At 48.4% G+C, this 19,840-nt stretch overlaps 1 protein-coding gene across 1 annotated transcript in view; it reads right to left on the reverse strand.

Annotated features, from left to right (window-relative positions):
• Window positions 1-2,132: 2,132 nt before the first annotated feature.
• The window catches only part of LOC141116755 (methanethiol oxidase-like), a 29,434-nt gene continuing 11,726 nt past the window's right edge, over window positions 2,133-19,840 (reverse strand). The window contains exons 7-12 of the mRNA XM_073609160.1: window positions 11,228-11,409; window positions 10,604-10,682; window positions 3,907-4,028; window positions 3,282-3,374; window positions 3,000-3,118; window positions 2,133-2,633 (exon numbers count right to left, since the gene is read on the reverse strand). Of these exons, the coding sequence (XP_073465261.1) occupies window positions 2,471-2,633; window positions 3,000-3,118; window positions 3,282-3,374; window positions 3,907-4,028; window positions 10,604-10,682; window positions 11,228-11,409 (758 nt within the window). The 3' untranslated portion in view covers window positions 2,133-2,470. The remainder of the gene's footprint in view (window positions 2,634-2,999; window positions 3,119-3,281; window positions 3,375-3,906; window positions 4,029-10,603; window positions 10,683-11,227; window positions 11,410-19,840) is intronic.

Below are 19,840 nucleotides of genomic sequence, written 5' to 3' on the forward strand. Positions count from 1 at the left end.
GTTGAGTCTGGGGGTGGGGTCAGGTGTTGAGTCTGGGGGTGGGGTCAGAGTGTTGAGTCTGGGGGTGGGGTCAGAGTGTTGAGTCTGGGGGTGGGGTCAGGTGTTGCAGTGTTGAGTCTGGGGGTGGGGTCAGAGTGTTGAGTCTGGGGGTGGGTTCAGAGTGTTGAGTCTGGGGGTGGGTTCAGAGTGTTGAGTCTGGGGGTGGGGTCAGGTGTTGCAGTGTTGAGTCTGGGGGTGGGATCAGAGTGTTGAGTCTGGGGGTGGGGTCAGGTGTTGAGTCTGGGGGTGGGGTCAGGTGTTGAGTCTGGGGGTGGGATCAGAGGCGGACTGTTTCGTACACACATGGCATCCATTGGCCCTTCTGGAAGATTTTCGGTTCTGCTCAGCCGTTCTCCGGGTTCAGCCAGGAGGGTGACCTCACTTTTCTCCAGTCTGCATTGACAACACAGTTCAGTCACTGCCCCGCCCCCAGCCTCCTTATTGGACTAGAGAGGTCACTGAGTTCCCTCCTCTCACGGCCAGACTGATAGCCCCGCCCCCTCCCAGCAGGAAGCCAGTAGAAGGGAAGGATCACACACTTCCATTGGCTGATTTTTGGATCATTCTGTAATTATGGATTCTGAAGGATTTTTTCTGCCCGGAGTTCACCTTTAACCACATGTGGAGGCTCCTGGGGGGGGGTTGGGCAAAGCTTGTTGGGGGGGCGGAGTCTGAATCCAATTGGCCAATCAGGTTTGCACAGAAGCTTCACAGACAACAGTCATCTCATTTCAGATCCCCAGGCGGTACGAGGCTCCACCCAGGTGAGAAGCCTCAGGTTGGAGCTGTCTCCTTCTAGATACAAGCCAAGCTTCTTCAGCTTCACTGCAAGTAACTTCCTGGAGGGGGCAGGAAGCCCAAGACTCAGCTTCCATCCAAGGCTTCTCACAGGGGAGGACGGCTTCACATTTATTGTGGGTGGAGTTTACCCTTGTCTCAGTCATTGGGTGAAAAAACCTGATGTTGCTGTAAGGAGGCGGGGCCAGGCCTGGCGGCTACTCCACCCAGATGTGATATTTGTGGGTGGAGCCCCAGCAGAGGACAAGGAGTCCATATCTCATGGGGGGTCTGATTGGTGAATATTTCCTGGGTTGTGTTCTCAGCTCCACCCAAAATATATGAAATCACCCAGCCGAGGAAAGTGGGAACCCCTCAAAAAAGGAGGATATCATGCGGGCGGAGCTGGCAACTCACTAGACATGTGCAGTTTGATTCGTTCAGAATTGAAATTCTGACACATTTTTTGTTATATGTATCCAAATTGCGGAATTACAATAGTAACAAATGTAAATTAATCTGAACGAAATTCGAATACTTTTCAAATTGAAATTTCAAAAATGTAGTAGAAAATAAAAGGAATAGAATAGAAAAAAAATACAATATAATAGAGTAAGACAGAACAGAAAATAAAAGAATAGAATAGAAAATAATGGAATAGAATAAAAAAAATAGAAAGACTATAACCATCTCCTGAAATGTGAATTTCAAATAGAATAGAAAATAAAAGAATAAAACCATTTTCCAAAATTCAAATATAATACATTTGTATAGAATAGAAAAGAGAAGTAAAACAAAACAGAATACAAAATAAAAGAATAGAAAAAATATAGAATAGGAAGAAAAAAAAGGGATAGAATAAAGGAAAACAGAATAAAATAGAAAACAAAGGAATAGAATAAAATAGAAGAAATATAACCATTTTCCAAAATGTTAATAAAATGAATTCAAACAGAAAAGAATAGAATAGTAAAAATATACCCGTTTTACGAAATTCAAATTTTGAATAGAATAAATTGGATTTAGAATGGAATTCAATTAGAAAAATGTGAAATCGATTTGAATAAATAAAATAAAACCTGAAAATTAAACTAATTTAACTAAATGAATTTATGTAAAAAACAAATCGAAAACAAAATTATTTTGTTCTGCACATGTCTAGAACTCAACCAGTACAGTCCTCCAGAGACAGAAGGAACTGTCATGGCGGGTTAACTGTCCAGCATCATTCAAAGCTCTGAACTGTCAGACTCTCAGCAGTCACAGGAACATTGTGCGAGTGTAATGAAGAGACGACAGGCAGAGGACGCAGTGACTCGGTGACGCTCAGTTCTGGGCGGAGCAGCTCTTTAATAATCAGACACAGAAAACAAATCCTCATTGGTCAAGAGGTAGCAGTGTAGGCATTGTGGGTGGAGCAATCACTCTATGATGTCATAATGGGGGGGAGCAGATCATCTCTTACATCTTCTCATTATAGGGATGGAAGCAGCAGAATATGGACCTGTAGCCGGGACATGTTGATTGATGGGGAGTCCCTCCCACTAGACTCCACCTATAACTGACATGTGACTTCAGTTGAGAGCAGGGGGATGGTTAGATCCAGATGGCGGTGGGGGGGTTAGATTTAGATGTTGGGGGAGGGGTTTGGGTGTTAGATCCAGATGTCGGAGGTGCAGTCTCCTCCCTCATAGCGGCACTCGTGGGCGAGAGCGGGACCATCCGGCTCCTTCCCGAAATCCACCAGGAAGTTCTCATTGATGGAGAGTCCTCCCTTCTCTGTATCCACATCAATCTGCATCATGACGGCGCCTTCCCTGGGGGGGGTGAGAGGTCAGAGGGAGAAATGGAGGTAAGGGAGAGAAAGGCCAGGAAGTGGGAAGGGGTAAGACAGAGGAGGGGTGGGACAGAGGAGGAAAAAGGGGTGGGAAAGAGGACAGGACATGGGAAAGGGTGGGACAGAGGAAAGGGTGGGACAGAGGAGGGGCAGGGGTGGGACAGAGTAGAAGACGAGGAGGGGCAGGGGTGGGACAGAGGAGACGAGGAGGAAAAGGGGTGGGACAGAGTAGAAGATGAGGAGGGGCAGGGGGTGGGGCAGAGGAGCCTGGCCCCACCCGAGCAGAAGGGGTAAGGAGGGAGGAGGAGGGGTGGGACAGAGGAGCCCAGTCCCGGCAGTCCCTCACTTGATCATGTCCGGGTAGAACTGTTTGTCCCAGGTGCTGTACAGCGAGGTGGTGACGTAGAGCCTCTTCCCATCCAGGCTGAGTTGGATCATCTGAGGTCCCCCTGGAATCTTCCTCCCCTGCACACATTTACTAAGCATTACCCAGGAAACGTTCACATATCAGAATATAGAGGAATGATAATATGATACAGCAAATTTTACAGAGGAGGAAGAAGAGAGGGGTCACTATTCCCCCTCCCCTCCTTACAGGCACTGGGGGGGTACAATAAGGGGCGCTCACCTTGATGAATACTGGATCCGGCTGACATTTTAGCTCCTGATCTTCCAGCACTTTCACTGCACCGCCCTTGAGAATGCTGCCAGCTAGAAATATCTGGAGGAAAAATATATGAGATGACAAAATGTTGGACAGACACATGAGATCTCAGCATCACATCATTCTATGTTTTTATTTTTCCTTTGTTGAAGTAAGTTCCACAACTTTACTGCCTTTACTGTGAAGAACCCTTCATATACCACTCTTACTGTAAAGTACCCTTCTCATACAACTCTTGCAGTGAAAAGCCCTTCCCATACCACCCTTGATGTAAATAATTCTTCCCATACCACTATCACTGTAAAGAGCCCTTCCTGTACTGCTCTTACCATGAAGAACCCCTCCCATACTAAAAGTGAAATCTCAGTTCCTCCTGAAACAGAAAGTCAGACTAAATCCTCCCACTGGGGGGACACAGGCACCAATGAAAACCCAGCAGAGACTCCACAAAGCCCCACCCATACCGCTCTTAATACAAAGAATTCATGACATGCTTGCTCTTACTGTAAAGAACCCTCCCCCTACTCAAGGTGAAAACTTCTTCAAGACAGCGGTTGCCCAGACCCAGAAATGGGAGGGGGTCACTCACCTGTCCCAGCAGTTTGGGGTGACACGGGTCGGTGATGTCATACTGCCGGATGTCGCCGTGCACCCAGTTACAGAAGTACAGGAAGCGATCGTCCAGAGAAATCAGGATATCTGAGATGAACCCTGAGAAGAGGGAGGACAGACATGATTACAACTCCTCCCCCCATCCTCTGAGTGTACAGGCTCCTCCCCCTGGACAAATCCTCCCTCCATCCTCCGGGTGTACAGGCTCCTCCCCTGGACTTATCTCCTCCCTCCATTCTCCGAGTGTACAGGCTCCTCCTCCTGGACAAATCCTCCCTCAATCCTCCGAGTGTACAGGCTCCTCCCCCTGGACTGATCTCCTCCCTCCATTCTCCAGGTGTACAGGCTCCTCCCCCTGAACTGATCTCCTACCTCCATTCTCCGGGTGTACAGTCTCCTCCACCTGAACTGAAATCCTCCCTCCATCCTCCGGGTGTACAGGCTCCTCCCCCTGGACTGAAATCCTCCCTCCATCCTCTGAGTGTACCGGCTCCTCCCCCTGGACTAAAATCCTCCCTCCATTCTCTGGGTGTACAGGCTCCTCCCCCTGGACTGATCTTCTCTCTCCATTCTCCGAGTGTACAGACTCCTCCCCTAGACTGAAATCCTCCCTCAGTCCTCTGGGTGTACAGGCTCCTCCCCCTGGACTGATCTGCTCCCTCCATTCTCCGAGTGTACAGACTCCTCCCCTAGACTGAAATCCTCCCTCAGTCCTCTGGGTGTACAGGCTCCTCCCCCTGGACTGATCTGCTCCCTCCATTCTCCGAGTGTACAGGCTCCTCCCCCTGAACTGAAATCCTCCATTCATCCCCTGGTTGTGTACAGGCTCCTTCCCCTGGACTAAATTTCTCCCTCCAGGTGTACAGGCTCCTCCCCCTGGACTAAAATCCCCCCTCCATCCTCCGGGTGTACTGTCGAGATGTGCCCGGGTTGAACTGTGCATGCGCTGTACGGAACAGCACAACAGCTGATTTTACGATCAGCTGTTGTGATGGCGCATGCGCACAATAGCCGACAGAATCATTTTTTTCTGTCAGATTGTGCCCCGCGCTTCCGTGGCGAGTTCATGGCAGTGAGGGGCAGATTTATAAATGATGCAAAACTAAAGAAACAGAAAATTAAATAGAATAGAAATTAAAGGAATTGAAAAAAAAGACAAGAGAAAAAAACAACAATAGAATAAAATAAAACATTTGAATAGAATAGAAGATAAAGGAATATAATAAAAAGAAGCATAGAAAAAGAATAGAATAAAAAATAGAAAATAAGGGAGTGGGATAAAAAATAAATAAATAATTAAAAATAGAATTTAAAAAAAGGAAATTAAAAGAAAAAAATAGAATAGAAATGAAAAGGAATGGAAAAAAAAATTGAATTATTATTATTATACAGGATTTATATAGCGCCAACAGTTTTTGCGCAGCACTTAACAAAATGAAGGCAGACATTATAGTTACATTACAATTTGGTACAAGAGGAATCAGAGGGTCCTGATCATTAGAGCTTACAATCTAGGAGGGGGGTCAATTGATACAAAAGGTAATAGCTGTGGGGGATGAGCTGATGGAGGAAGTAAAACAATGTATTAGTTAGAAGCAGCATAGGCTTCTTTATAGAGAAGGGTTTTCAGGGATTGTCTAAAGATGGATAGATTAGGGGACAGTCGGACAGATTGGGGGTAGGGAGTTCCAAAGGATGGGAGAAGCTCTGGAGAAATCCTGGAGGCGGATCATGGGAGGAGGTGACGAGGGAGCTAGAGAGCAGGAGGTCTTGGGAGGACCGAAGAGAGCAGCTTGGTTGGTATTTTGGGACTGGGTTAGTGATGTAGCTGGGGGGCCGAGTTGTGGACGGCTTTGTAAACTATTGTTAGTACTTTGAATTTTATTCGTTGAGTGAGTGGAAGCCAGTGGAGGGATTGGCAGAGAGGGGTGGAGGGGACACTGAATGGTTGGTAAGGTGGATGAGTCTTGCAGCGACATTCATTATGGACTGAAGGGGGGGATAGTCTATGTAAAAGTAATCCAATGAGAAGGGAGTTGCTGTAGTCGAGGCGAGAGATGACCAGGGAGTGAATTAGAAGCTTGGTGGTGTCATTGGTTAAAAAGGAGCTTCTTCTGGAGATGTTGCGGAGGCTGAGGCGGCATGATGTGGACAGGAGTTGGATGTGGGCCTGAAAGGACAGTTCAGAGTCTAGCACCCTGGCATGTGGGGACGGACTGATATTTGTGCCATTGACTTGACAGAGAAGTCAGGGGGCATGTGGGGGAGGAAATATTATGAGCTCGGTTTTAGATAGATTCAGTTTGAGGAAGGGGTGTGACATCCAGGCTGATAGGTCTGTTAGCAAATCAGTGATGTGTGAGGAGACTGATGGGGTGGGGCTGAGTGGTAGAGAGATAGATTTGGGTGTCACCGGCATATAAATGGTAGTTGACCCAGGGAGGACGTGTAGATATAGAATAGTAGGGGTCCAAGAACAGAACCTTGGGGGGAACCCAACGGTAAGAGGAGTTGCAGAGCAGGAAGTGGAGTTGTAAATGTCACTGAAGGTGCGGTGAGATAGGCAAGATTTGAACCAATGGAGAGCACAGCCATGGATACCAAGCAAATTGAGTTTTTTTGAGGAGGAGGGGTTTGGCAAATTTATATTGGCCTAAATCTTGCTGTGAGTTAGTCTTATGTCAAAGACGCTCAAGAGCGCGGCCAGGTTTTTTGAGGCTTCTGGTATTGTCTGTCTACCAGGGTTGTAGCGGCCAGGGCCTGATTCTGTGCGTAGAGAGGGGGGCAAGGTATCCAGGGTGGATGACAGTGAACTGTTGGGGCAGGAAAAGTATGAGATTTTGGCATAGAAACAATCTGTAGCAGAAAGAAGAAGAAGAGCAGGGTTAAGGTGGCGAAGGTTTCTACGGGTAATAGTTTGGTAGTTGGAAGGCAAGGAGGAGGAAGATAATGAGAGAGTGAAACTATTAAGGTAGTTGATTAGAGAGAGAAAAAACAAAGTTTGAGAGGTTGCGTGGAGTGCATAGGTAGGGAAATAAGCTTGTCCTGATTATTTTCCCGGGATTTTGCTTTTGTCCCAGGAAAATCAGGAATGTTTTTGGCTAAAAACGGCAGCGGCTACACAAAAATCGCTGCCGCCACGAGTGTTGTTTCCCCTTGTGTTCAGTGCAGAGGGGCGGCTTCTCTCTTCAGTGTTCAAACAGAAAATTCTATTATACACTGAAGCCTATTGGCTGCAGGAATGGGCGACCCCTCCCCGGTCTTCACTGAACACAAGGAAGTGATCAGCCTCCACCCGCCGCCGCCAAACCTCGTGTCTGAGGAGCGGGGACACTGATGGAAGGACCGGGGCTCCGCTGGCTGGGGACACTGATGGTCCTGGCTCCCCCCTTTCGCAAGGCTCAGTTTGAAAGAGTCCTCGGACCCCCAGCTTGGCCTTGGTTGGCCCCACATCCTCACGCACCACAGGTACCATCTTCTGGACACGGCTCTGCTGGGTATTGTAGTTTAGTGTAGTGGGCTGTGTAGTGGATAGTGTAGTGTAGTAATCACTGTAGTGTAGTGGTCAATGTAGTAGACAGTGTGTAGTGGACATGTAGGTCATTGTACTGGTCAGTATAGGAATCAGGTAGGTCAGTGCAGTGGTCAGGTAGGTAAGTGTAATGGTCAGTCTAGGAGTCATGTAGGTCAGCGTAGTGGATAGGTAGGTCAATGTAGTGGTCAGTGTAGGAATCAGGCTGGTAAGTACTATTGTAGGAAGGGACTCGGGGAGTGCTAAAAGTCCATAGGTTAGGGGGCGCAAATTTCTTGCCTTGCACCAGGCGCTGACAACCCACGCTATGCCACTGCTGCTGAGGGTACCTGGATGCAAGGACGGACTCTGCTGGGGGCACCTGGATGCAAGGACGGACTCTGCTGGGGGCACCTGGATGCAAGGACGGACTCTGCTAGGGGGAACCTGGATGCACGGACGGACTCTGCTGGGGGCACCTGATGGCATCCGGTGGCAGATGACACGCTCAGGGCTTCCACTTATTCTGCATTATGGAGAGTTGAATGATTTCAATTTATATTACAATGTAATAATAGAAATAAAGCGCTCCAATCACCCTGACACCATAACAACCATGATGTCTGGATGATTGAAGCACTAACCCCAGGTGTTTGGAGTATCTTTATTTGCTGATTTGTTAAACTCTCTGAAATACACATATTTCTATTGTGGTGTAGGCTCTGGGGCTGCTGTCCTTTCTTTCTCCCTCCATCACTCATTCATCTCAGACTCCAACCACTCCTCCTTTTGTGACACACCCATTTAGGCCACACCCACTATTTCGCATAAACCACAGCCATATTTCGCCGCATTTTACTATTTTGCTATGTCACGCCTACAAACAAATGCCCTGCCCCCTAATTATAGCAAGGCTCCACCTACATGCAAAAAGTGTCCCTAAAATTTTTTTACAATGTTGGCAACTAGAACTAGTAGAAGCGCTTGTCCATTGTTTTAGGTCAAAAGGAGGTTAGGTTCAGAAATTTTGAAGTAGCTGGAGTGTTAAGATAAACAGGGATATTGAAGTCACCAAGAATGATTGTTGGAATTTCAGAAGAGAGCAAGTAGGGTAGCCAGGCAGTGAAGTCGTCAAGGAAGCTTGATAACGGTCCAGGAGGCCGATAGATCACAGCAACTCAACTAAACTGGAGAAAATAGACGAATACTGTGAGCTTAAAATGGGGGAGGGGGACAGAGGGGGGGGGGGGTGGATGAAGGAACTGAAAAGTGCTTTGAGGGGGATAGGAGGATTCCAACACCACCTCCTTTCCGTCCACTAGGCCTGGGAGAGCGAGTCCACAGGAGGCCACCATGGGAGAGGGCAGCAGGAGAAGCAAGGTCAGATTCTTGAATCCAGGTCTCCGTAATTGCAAGTAGGTTGAAGGAGTTTGTGATAAATAGGTCATGGACAGTGGTAAGTTTGTTGCAAACAGAGCGGGCATTCCAAAGGGCACAGGAGAAGGGGAGGCTGGTTCTAGGCAGAAGAGGAATAGAAATGAGATTGTGTAGATTGCGGCTGCTGTCAGGAGGATAGGGGGTGCCGGGTATGTTGGCCAAAAAGGTAAAATGATGGCGGTCCAGGATTTGGGGAAATATCTCCAGACATTAGGAGAAGCAGAAGGGTGAGAGAGGTGACACGGGAGTGTGACTTATGTGAGGGGGATCCAGCCCAGTGTCCTGGAGGTTTTATTGGTATGTGGATCTAGAAACCCCTTGGCTATGCATCCCCTAGAGAAGGCCTAAATGTATACTGAGTGGGGTGGGGGTATTATTGCCAATTAATCAATTAAACTAACAGAACGAACTTCTCACACCAAAAGGCAGACTACAAGACACAGCAAGGGGGCGGCACGGCTTTAAAGATAAGAACAGATCATAATTTTAGGTATAGACAATAAAAAAGCAAAATCAACATCACAGTGATATGGACAGAGGTAAAGAATTTGTAGGCAGCCTAGATTACCATTGAAGCACATTTAAAACAGCGAAGCAGTTAAAGGTGGATTTTGAAGGCAGCATAGATTATCTGTGGAGGGATGGAGAATAAAATATAATCTTCTGAAATTTTGAATAGAATATAATAAAAAAAAAAAAAAAAAATAGAATAGAGTAAAACAGGAAAGAATATAAAACAAAAAGACTAGAACACAATAGAATAGAATGGAAAAGAATAGAATAAAAAAAAATAAATAAAAAGGAGAATAGAAAATAAGGGAATAGTATAGAAAAGAACAGAAAAAATAGAATAGAAATTAAAGGAATGGAAAAGGGAAAAAAAAAAAAGAGAATAAAATAAATAAAAATTATAACCATCGTCTGAAACTCGAATTTTGAATAGAATAGGAGAAAATAAAAGAAATTATATATATATTTTTTTTATATTAAAAAAAAATATATATATATAGAAAGAATAGAAATGTCCTCTGAAATTTGAATTTTCAAATAGAAAAAATTTGAATGGCGATTAGAATTTTCTGGATTTGGTTGAATCTAAATCAGTTTGACCGACCACCCTACTGCCTGACTCACCCACCCCCCTACTGCCTGATTCCCCCGACCGCCCGCAAACTAACATTACACCTCTGTGCTTCTCTATGCTAATACAGGCAGATCAATAGCTGGTGGGAGGGGGTTCCTAAATGCATCACAGCACTCCTTTCAAAAGCCCTCAGCCCTGAGGCAAGCGGTGGGAGGAGTTATGCAAATATCAAAATGCCCTCAATGGTCACGTGTCAGTCTGGGAGGAGTGCGCGTTACTAGGTAAGGTTGTATTTGCATAGGTAACGCCCACATGTAATGCTGAGCCTCCATGATTGAAAGAACTGATGAAAGGGGGGCGGAGCCAGGTACGGTGGAATAGTTAATGCTGGACGTCCTTCAGCCAGGAAAGGGTCGGGGCTCCATCTGACTTGCTGCAGCTTCTAATGCACATTGTGAGAAGTTCACAGTGTGCAGTGAAATCAGAGGAAGCCGTTTTAGTCCTGGAGAGGAGCCGGTACAACCGGAAGGAAGGAAAAAAAAAAATCAATTAAAAAAAAACTGTATGTCCTTATGGGAGCAGCTGGGGGGGGGGTGCGGAGATATTCTCTCACCCAATCAGGGTCATCATACAGCCACTCACCCGGCATCTCTGGCAGCGCCCAGCCCTCCACCTTCTTATGTGGCACCTGGATGACCTTCTCAGCTGCCCATTTTCCATCCTGTAGGGGTAAAAAAAAAAAAAAAAGATTGGAAGAGAAAAAAAAAAAGGGGGGGGGGGGGGGTTCCTCTGCAGTACACCTTTTCCACCACAAGATGTCCTCAGTCTTCCAAATGGCCAATATTATTCAACCGGCCCCCTCTCCGTCACTCTGCTCTCTCCTCCTATCAGCATTATCTTTGTTAGCACTAGAGCAGAACGGATTGGTTCCATGTGCTGCATCTCCCTCCCCCAGTCTGAACTTTGCTGTACTTTACAAGGCAGATACCAGGTCACATTCAGTGGAACACTGCTTGTATTTTTAGGTTTGTATAGATTTGCTTCACCAATTAATTATAAATTGCTATACCGTAGTTTGTCTTCCTTGCAACCAAGGCAACAGTATACAGTCTCTACACAGACATGGCAGCATGCTCACCCCCCTGCTCCTATACCTGGCCTATTACATTAAATATGTCACCCCGGTAATGCTGCCCTCAGGTCACCTCGGGGGTCGGGTCATGTGATCACACCCATGTGCTGCCCCCATCCCCCACAGCCGCTCACCGCCATTATGTAGAAGCGGAAGATGGAGGCGCTGAGCGCACAGCCGACAAATCCCTGCGCAGCGTCCGGGTTGTGCAGAAATCGGATCTTCAGAGGAACCAGTCCGTCCGCCCCCAGGTCCAACGTCTGTATGCGGGTGTGCTTTGTCCAATCCCACACATGGAGACTCTGACCATAGTGTCCTAGTATAGAGCAAGAAGGTGATTGGAGGAGCAAAAGGTCACATGACGGGGGGGGGGTGATTGGGGGTATAATGGAAGGACAGAGGGGGGGATTGGGGTATAATAGAAGGACAGAGGGGAGGATTGGGGTATAATAGAAGGACAGAGGGGAGGGTTGGGGTATAATGGAAGGACAGAGGGGGGATTGGGGTATAATAGAAGGACAGAGGGGGGGGTTGGGGTATAATAGAAGGACAGAGGGGGGATTGGGGTATAATAGAAGGACAGAGGGAGGAATGGGGTATAATAGAAGGACAGAGGGGAGGGTTGGGATATAATAGAAGGACAGAGGGAGGATTGGGGTATAATAGAAGGACAGAGGGGGGATTGGGGTATAATAGAAGGACAGAGGGGGGATTGGGGTATAATAGAAGGACAGAGGGGGGGATTGGGGTATAATAGAAGGACAGGGGGGGGATTGGGGTATAATAGAAGGACAGAGGGGGGGATTGGGGTATAATAGAAGGACAGAGGGAGGATTGGGGTATAATAGAAGGACAGAGGGGAGGATTGGGGTATAATAGAAGGACAGAGGGGAGGATTGGGGTATAATAGAAGGACAGAGGGGGGATTGGGGTATAATAGAAGGACAGAGGGGGGAATGGGGTATAATAGAAGGACAGAGGGGAGGGTTGGGGTATAATGGAAGGACAGAGGGGGGATTGGGGTATAATAGAAGGACAGAGGGGAGGGTTGGGGTATAATAGAAGGACAGAGGGGGGATTGGGGTATAATAGAAGGACAGAGGGAGGAATGGGGTATAATAGAAGGACAGAGGGGAGGGTTGGGATATAATAGAAGGACAGAGGGAGGATTGGGGTATAATAGAAGGACAGAGGGGGGATTGGGGTATAATAGAAGGACAGAGGGGGGATTGGGGTATAATAGAAGGACAGAGGGGGGGATTGGGGTATAATAGAAGGACAGGGGGGGGATTGGGGTATAATAGAAGGACAGAGGGGGGGATTGGGGTATAATAGAAGGACAGAGGGAGGATTGGGGTATAATAGAAGGACAGAGGGGAGGATTGGGGTATAATAGAAGGACAGAGGGGAGGATTGGGGTATAATAGAAGGACAGAGGGGGGATTGGGGTATAATAGAAGGACAGAGGGGGGAATGGGGTATAATAGAAGGACAGAGGGGAGGGTTGGGATATAATAGAAGGACAGAGGGAGGATTGGGGTATAATAGAAGGACAGAGGGGGGATTGGGGTATAATAGAAGGACAGAGGGGGGATTGGGGTATAATAGAAGGACATAGGGAGGATTGGGGTATAATAGAAGGACAGAGGGGAGGATTGGGGTATAATAGAAGGACAGAGGGGAGGATTGGGGTATAATAGAAGGACAGAGGGAGGATTGAGGTATAATAGAAGGACATAGGGAGGATTGGGGTATAATAGAAGGACATAGGGAGGAATGGGGTATAATAGAAGGACAGAGGGGAGGGTTGGGATATAATAGAAGGACAGAGGGAGGATTGGGGTATAATAGAAGGACAGAGGGGGGATTGGGGTATAATAGAAGGACAGAGGGAGGATTGGGGTATAATAGAAGGACAGAGGGGGGATTGGGGTATAATAGAAGGACATAGGGAGGATTGGGGTATAATAGAAGGACAGAGGGGAGGATTGGGGTATAATAGAAGGACAGAGGGGAGGATTGGGGTATAATAGAAGGACAGAGGGGGGATTGGGGTATAATAGAAGGACAGAGGGGGGATTGGGGTATAATAGAAGGACAGAGGGAGGATTGGGGTATAATAGAAGGACAGAGGGGGGATTGGGGTATAATAGAAGGACATAGGGAGGATTGGGGTATAATAAAAGGACAGAGGGGGGATTGGGGTATAATAGAAGGACATAGGGAGGATTGGGGTATAATAGAAGGACAGAGGGGAGGATTGGGGTATAATAGAAGGACAGAGGGGAGGATTGGGGTATAATAAAAGGACAGAGGGAGGATTGGGGTATAATAGAAGGACAGAGGGGGGATTGGGGTATAATAGAAGGACATAGGGAGGATTGGGGTATAATAGAAGGACAGAGGGGAGGATTGGGGTATAATAGAAGGACAGAGGGGAGGATTGGGGTATAATAGAAGGACAGAGGGGGGATTGGGGTATAATAGAAGGACAGAGGGGGGATTGGGGTATAATAGAAGGACAGAGGGGGGATTGGGGTATAATAGAAGGACAGAGGGGGGATTGGGGTATAATAGAAGAAGGACAGAGGGGGGATTGGGGTATAATAGAAGGACAGAGGGGGGATTGGGGTATAATAGAAGGACAGAGGGAGGATTGGGGTATAATAGATGGACAGAGGGAGGATTGGGGTATAATAGAAGGACAGAGGGGGGATTGGGGTATAATAGAAGGACAGAGGGAGGATTGGGGTATAATAGAAGGACAGAGGGGGGATTGGGGTATAATAGAAGGACAGAGGGGGGATTGGGGTATAATAGAAGGACAGAGGGGGGATTGGGGTATAATAGAAGGACAGAGGGAGGATTGGGGTATAATAGAAGGACAGAGGGAGGATTGGGGTATAATAGAAGGACAGAGGGAGGATTGGGGTATAATAGAAGGACAGAGGGAGGATTGAGGTATAATAGAAGGAGAGAGGGAGGATTGGGGTATAATAGAAGGACAGAGGGAGGATTGGGGTATAATAGAAGGACAGAGGGAGGATTGGGGTATAATAGAAGGAGAGAGGGAGGATTGGGGTATAATAGAAGGACAGAGGGAGGATTGGGGTATAATAGAAGGACAGAGGGAGGATTGGGGTATAATAGAAGGACAGAGGGGAGATTGGGGTATAATAGAAGGACAGAGGGGGGATTGGGGTATAATAGAAGGACAGAGGGAGGATTGGGGTATAATAGAAGGACAGAGGGAGGATTGGGGTATAATAGAAGGACAGAGGGAGGATTGGGGTATAATAGAAGGACAGAGGGGGGATTGGGGTATAATAGAAGGACAGAGGGGGGATTGGGGTATAATAGAAGGACAGAGGGGGGATTGAGGTATAATAGAAGGACAGAGGGGGGATTGGGGTATAATAGAAGAAGGACAGAGGGGGGATTGGGGTATAATAGAAGAAGGACAGAGGGGGGATTGGGATATAATAGAAGGACAGAGGGGGGATTGGGGTATAATAGAAGGACAGAGGAGGGGGATTGGGGTATAATAGAAGGACAGAGGGGGGGATTGGGGTATAATAGAAGGACAGAGGGGGGATTGGGGTATAATAGAAGGACAGAGGGAGGATTGGGGTATAATAGAAGGACAGAAGGGGGATTGGGGTATAATAGAAGGACAGAGGGGGGATTGGGGTATTATAGAAGAAGGACAGAGGGGGGGATTGGGGTATAATAGAAGGACAGAGGGAGGATTGGGGTATAATACAAGGACAGAGGGAGGATTGGGGTATAATAGAAGGACAGAGGGGTGATTGGGGTATAATAGAAGGACAGAGGGGGGATTGGGGTATAATAGAAGGACAGAGGGGGGATTGGGGTATAATAGAAGGACAGAGGGGGGATTGGGGTATAATAGAAGGACAGAGGGGGGGATTGGGGTATAATAGAAGGACAGAGGGGGGATTGGGGTATAATAGAAGGACAGAGGGAGGATTGGGGTATAATAGAAGGACAGAGGGAGGATTGGGGTATAATAGAAGGACAGAGGGGGGATTGGGGTATAATAGAAGGACAGAGGGAGGATTGGGGTATAATAGAAGGACAGAGGGAGGATTGGGGTATAATAGAAGGACAGAGGGAGGATTGGGGTATAATAGAGGGACAGAGGGAGGATTGGGGTATAATAGAAGGACAGAGGGAGGATTGGGGTATAATAGAAGGACAGAGGGAGGATTGGGGTATAATAGAAGGACAGAGGGGGGATTGGGGTATAATAGAAGGACAGAGGGGGGATTGGGGTACAATAGTGTAGCATGTTTAGGCAGGGCTGCTCTTAAAATTTACCTGCCAGGTATAGTTGCCTTGGCTAATTGTTAGGGATCAACTGATTTTACCCCAAGTCTGGAATTGTTGCACTTTTCTTTTGTCATCTGGTGACATTAGATAAAATAAGGGCAATGCAAGGACAGATTAGGGATAGATGGGGTATCGCAGCCAATGGGCAGGGATCTTCTTGGGTCCCTTGGCCTGCTGGCAGAACCTATTTATTTGGGTGAGGTCAGGTGATCGGCTGTCTGGGTGGACGTGTGTCGTATTGCCCCGGGCTGCTAGGCCAGAGATCGGGCCTATTCTGGGAACATCTGGCTGCTAGGCTGTCGGAGGGCCTATCCAGAAGCAGGAGAGCAGCGCAGGGTTGGGACTGCAGTTCAACCAGAAGTGACGGTTCTGTCGGTCGGAGAACCTGTCATGGTCGGAGGTAGAGGGGAAGCTGTCCCCATTAAGGGACCAACCACCTTATTACCAGGGACCACTTTGAGTAGTTGATGCAAGTCCCGGAGCAGTATTCTCACCAACCGGGGACGAAGAAGAATTGGGAAACTTCAGCAGGTGTCAAGCCAGGGATTGAGCAGGCCAGCGGAGGTGACGCTTGAGGAGTATCTGTGAGTGCCAAGCTAGGGACCCAGAAGGGATGCAGGGGTGACGCTTGAGGATGATACTCAGTGAGAAGGTCGGAAGAGCTCAGGAGATCCAGTGGCTGTGGATCGGCAAGTCTAGTGAGGAGAGACTGGGAGCTCACTGGAGTGATGATCTACAAGAAGTGATTGTAGAGGAAGTACAGAAATTGTAATAATATTGTTGCCATAGGAGACAGCGATCCTACTCATGCAGACGTAGTGACCTGCTGGGTGCTTTTCCCTGCATGGCTGTCTTCCTTTAGAAGTTTCGGAGTCTGCTAATTACCATTACAACTACTTAAGGGTGTCCTGGCCCTTAACCCTCTCTCCCACAGTTCTGTCCAAGAGAAAATAAATCTCTTTGTATTCAAAAAGTGTCTGGCGCCCATGAATCTACCTTACATTACACCCACCATGTCTTGTAACCCACTCTACACAGAAGGATGTCAGCTGTCAAACTCTGGGGGTTCTCAGACCAAAAGGGGCCCCCGGAACTTACTACATTTTTGCACCCAACGTGGGGCAAAGGCGTTATCCTCGCAGCAGACACCCATAGCAACCGGCTACAGCTCCATCGGGATTTCGTCTGGCTCCGTGGGACAGTGGCAAGTAACACTTATACTTCTCATGGACTGTTTTATTATGCATCCCAACAACGTGTGGAGAAGAACCAACAAGTCTCATTGCTCATGGGAGAGTACCAGCGTGGTCTTTTGACACTTCCCGCCAGCGCTGTGAGGGTTAAAACAGACTCCATTACAGATTTGGCGAGCTGCCAAAGCAAACAGGCGGGCGCTAAAGTTTCCAGAAAGTATCTGCACCAATCCGTTGGCAGGGGGGATAAGGAAGTGCTGCCACGTGTGCCTTGTTTTTAGGTTGGAGAAAATGGCACAGTTTGGAAGTGCAATGGCAGATTGGAGAAAGTATGCTCTGGGTGTTGGCTTTGGTCTGAGTGAGTCCAAACCTGTTCTGACTGACACCGGAGCGCGGTACATACTGAAGGGTAGTCTTGCCCTGTATACGGCTGGAGGCTATAAGGCCTTGGGAAGTGTTCCAGTCTGGCCACGCATCTGAGGCCTTGGATCGTCTGCGGACGTTGTGGGGGGGGGACTCCTGCTCGAGGTAGTCTCACCAACTCAACCTCTGCGGATACTACAGGCCAATTGGGACAAGAATGTCGCTATCCCAGCTGGGAGTGATATTACAAGCCCACCTGCCATCAACAGAGTCGTGCAGGAAGCTGCTATCCCTGTCTTAACGACTGCCCCAGGACCCAGCACTCCGGTTATGGCCCTCGAGGCCACAGTCGGGCCCATCTGCTTGCTTTGATGTCTGAGCCACCAGGGGGAAAAAAAAAAAGAGTACCGGAGTCCGGTAATCCTGCAAGGGGTCAAAGTGGTGTGCCTGTAGGGGTGGCAATACCTGTGGCCATTGAGGGAGACAACACGGTTGTGCCAGTTAAAGCCAGTGCCAAGCGCAACTACCTCCCGGCCGAAGAGTGCTCCACCATAACAAATTCAGACATCCCCTCTGATGGATTATCTGAATTGTTTTCGGACACGGGGAAGTGGAGTGACAGTGATGAGAAGCAAATGTGTGACAGAGGAGGAGGATGTAGTTCCCTCCGCTACTGCCGCTAGCGTTAAAATCAAGCTCTCTGCCAATGCAGCTCCATTGGTATGCATTACTAGATCTTTTGAGGAGGATTGATGGGCTTGATGGGTCCCCAAGGCTCACCACACCAAGCAAACGCCCGTGAATAAGTCTGATTGCAAGCCAGATGTTGTTGCTGGTTACACAGTTCAGCGTGCTCCAGACGCAAGGGTCCTACCTGGGTATGAAGACCCTGCCCAGGCTGTCCAAGGTGCAGCGAATCATCATAAAAGAAAATGGCTGAGGAATATGGGTACCTGTATCCCTACATACCGGTTCATCTAGTGGAGGAAATTCTTGTTAAAGAGACCCAATGGGTAGATGAAGCTGTGCGCAGTTTCCTCCAGATCTTTCTACAGGTACGTTTCATTGTTGCACACCTGGGGTTATGGCCGTAAAAATTAATCTGCACAGTGTTATTATCCGCAGGCCAGACAAAAAGGACATTAAACACTCCGTTACTACAAAAAGGAGAAGATTTGAAGTTGCCAGATGAAAGTACGTCTGTTCACTAAACTTTGTGGATTACAAATATGTGCTGTGTGAAGTGAAGGACGCTATGCTGGAAGTCACTTCATTTCTGCACAAAATTGTTGCCAGTGGAGAACATTCCTGCTGGCTGTACTGCTGAGCTTGTGCTGGACTGAATGCTGTCGGTAGATACAGGGAGTGCCCACTTGAGTCATGCAGGCTAGTGCTCTGAAAATTGTCAGTGTGCCTCCCTCTGAAAAGCAATCTGCTGATGTGACGTTCAGCAAGTTTGTTCCTCAACTAAAGAGGAAGTCTTCCTCAGTTCCCGGCTGTCATGCGGATAGACTGAGGCTACTATTGAAAGGGGACCTGTGTTAAAGAGTGCGGTCCCTTGCATTATGGCCTGGTTGCCTGTTGCCGGAATGCAGCTGTGCCCTTGTCCCCGAAGATACCCTTGAAGAAGTTAAAGAAGAAGGGAAACTGCTGGGAAATATTGTTCACACCCAAGTGAAAATTTTGATGGACTGTGATACATCAAGGAGACTGGGGTATTTAGCTAGTCAGGTAGTATGATCTTTGGCAAAGGGGCCAAGGGGCCAATTCTTACCGTCCATGTAAATAATGGACTAACCCACTCATTAGAATGGTTTCTACATAGTTGCCAACAGTCCCGATTTTCCCGGGACAATCCCGATTTTGGGACCCTTGTTCCGATTGGAGAGTGTCCCGAATCGGGATTTTCCATAAGGAAAATTCGGAATGTTGTTTTTTTTGTTTTTTTGGAGCAGCGGGCTCCAGCAAAATGGCGGCCGGCGCCGCCGCTCTATCTTCCTCTAGTGTTGAGTGGAGAGGGGAAGGGGGCTCGATCCGTGCAGCCAATGAAGCGCCTTCTTTAGCTGCACGGCCCCTCCCCTCTCCACTGAAGCGAGCAGAAGACACGGCAGCGTCGCTGTGTCTTGCTGAAAGCTCCCCAACCCCGTACTGCGCAAGCGCTGCGCCTGCGCAGTACAGGGGGTCCTCCATTTCCGAGTGGAACTTTCTCGGCAGATCACCGGCCGCTCCTGCACTGAGCGGGGGCTGGGCTGCATTGAGGGGGGGCTGCACTAACTGAGGGGGGCTGCACTAACAGGGGGGCTGCACTAACTGAGGGGGGGGCTGTACTGAGGGGGGCTGCACTAACTGAGGGGGGCTGCACTAACTGAAGGGGGGCTGCACTAACTGAGGGGGGGCTGCACTGAGGGGGGCTGCACTAACTGAGGGGGGCTGCACTAACAGGGGGGGCTGCACTAACTGAGGGGGCTGCACTGAGGGGGGGGCTGCACTAACTGAGGAGGAGCTGCACTGAGGGGGGGCCTGCACTAACTGAGGGGGGCTGCACTGAGTGTCGGCTGCAATGAGAGGGGGTCTGCACTAATAGAGGGGGGCTGCACTGAGGGGGGGCTGCACTAATAGAGGGGGGGCTGCACTAATAGAGGGGGGGCTGCACTAATAGAGGGGGGGGCTGCACTAATAGAGGGGGGGCTGCACTAATAGAGGGGGGTTCACTGAGGGGGGGCTGCAATAATAGAGGGGGGGCTGCAATAATAGAGGGGGGCTGCACTGAGGGGGGTCTGCACTGATGGAGGGGGTCTGCACTGATGGAGGGGGTCTATACAGACTCTGGCGGGGGCA

Source organism: Aquarana catesbeiana, linkage group LG13, assembly GCF_042186555.1.
Source record: "Aquarana catesbeiana isolate 2022-GZ linkage group LG13, ASM4218655v1, whole genome shotgun sequence".
In the NCBI taxonomy this organism is placed as follows: Eukaryota; Metazoa; Chordata; class Amphibia; order Anura; family Ranidae; genus Aquarana; species Aquarana catesbeiana.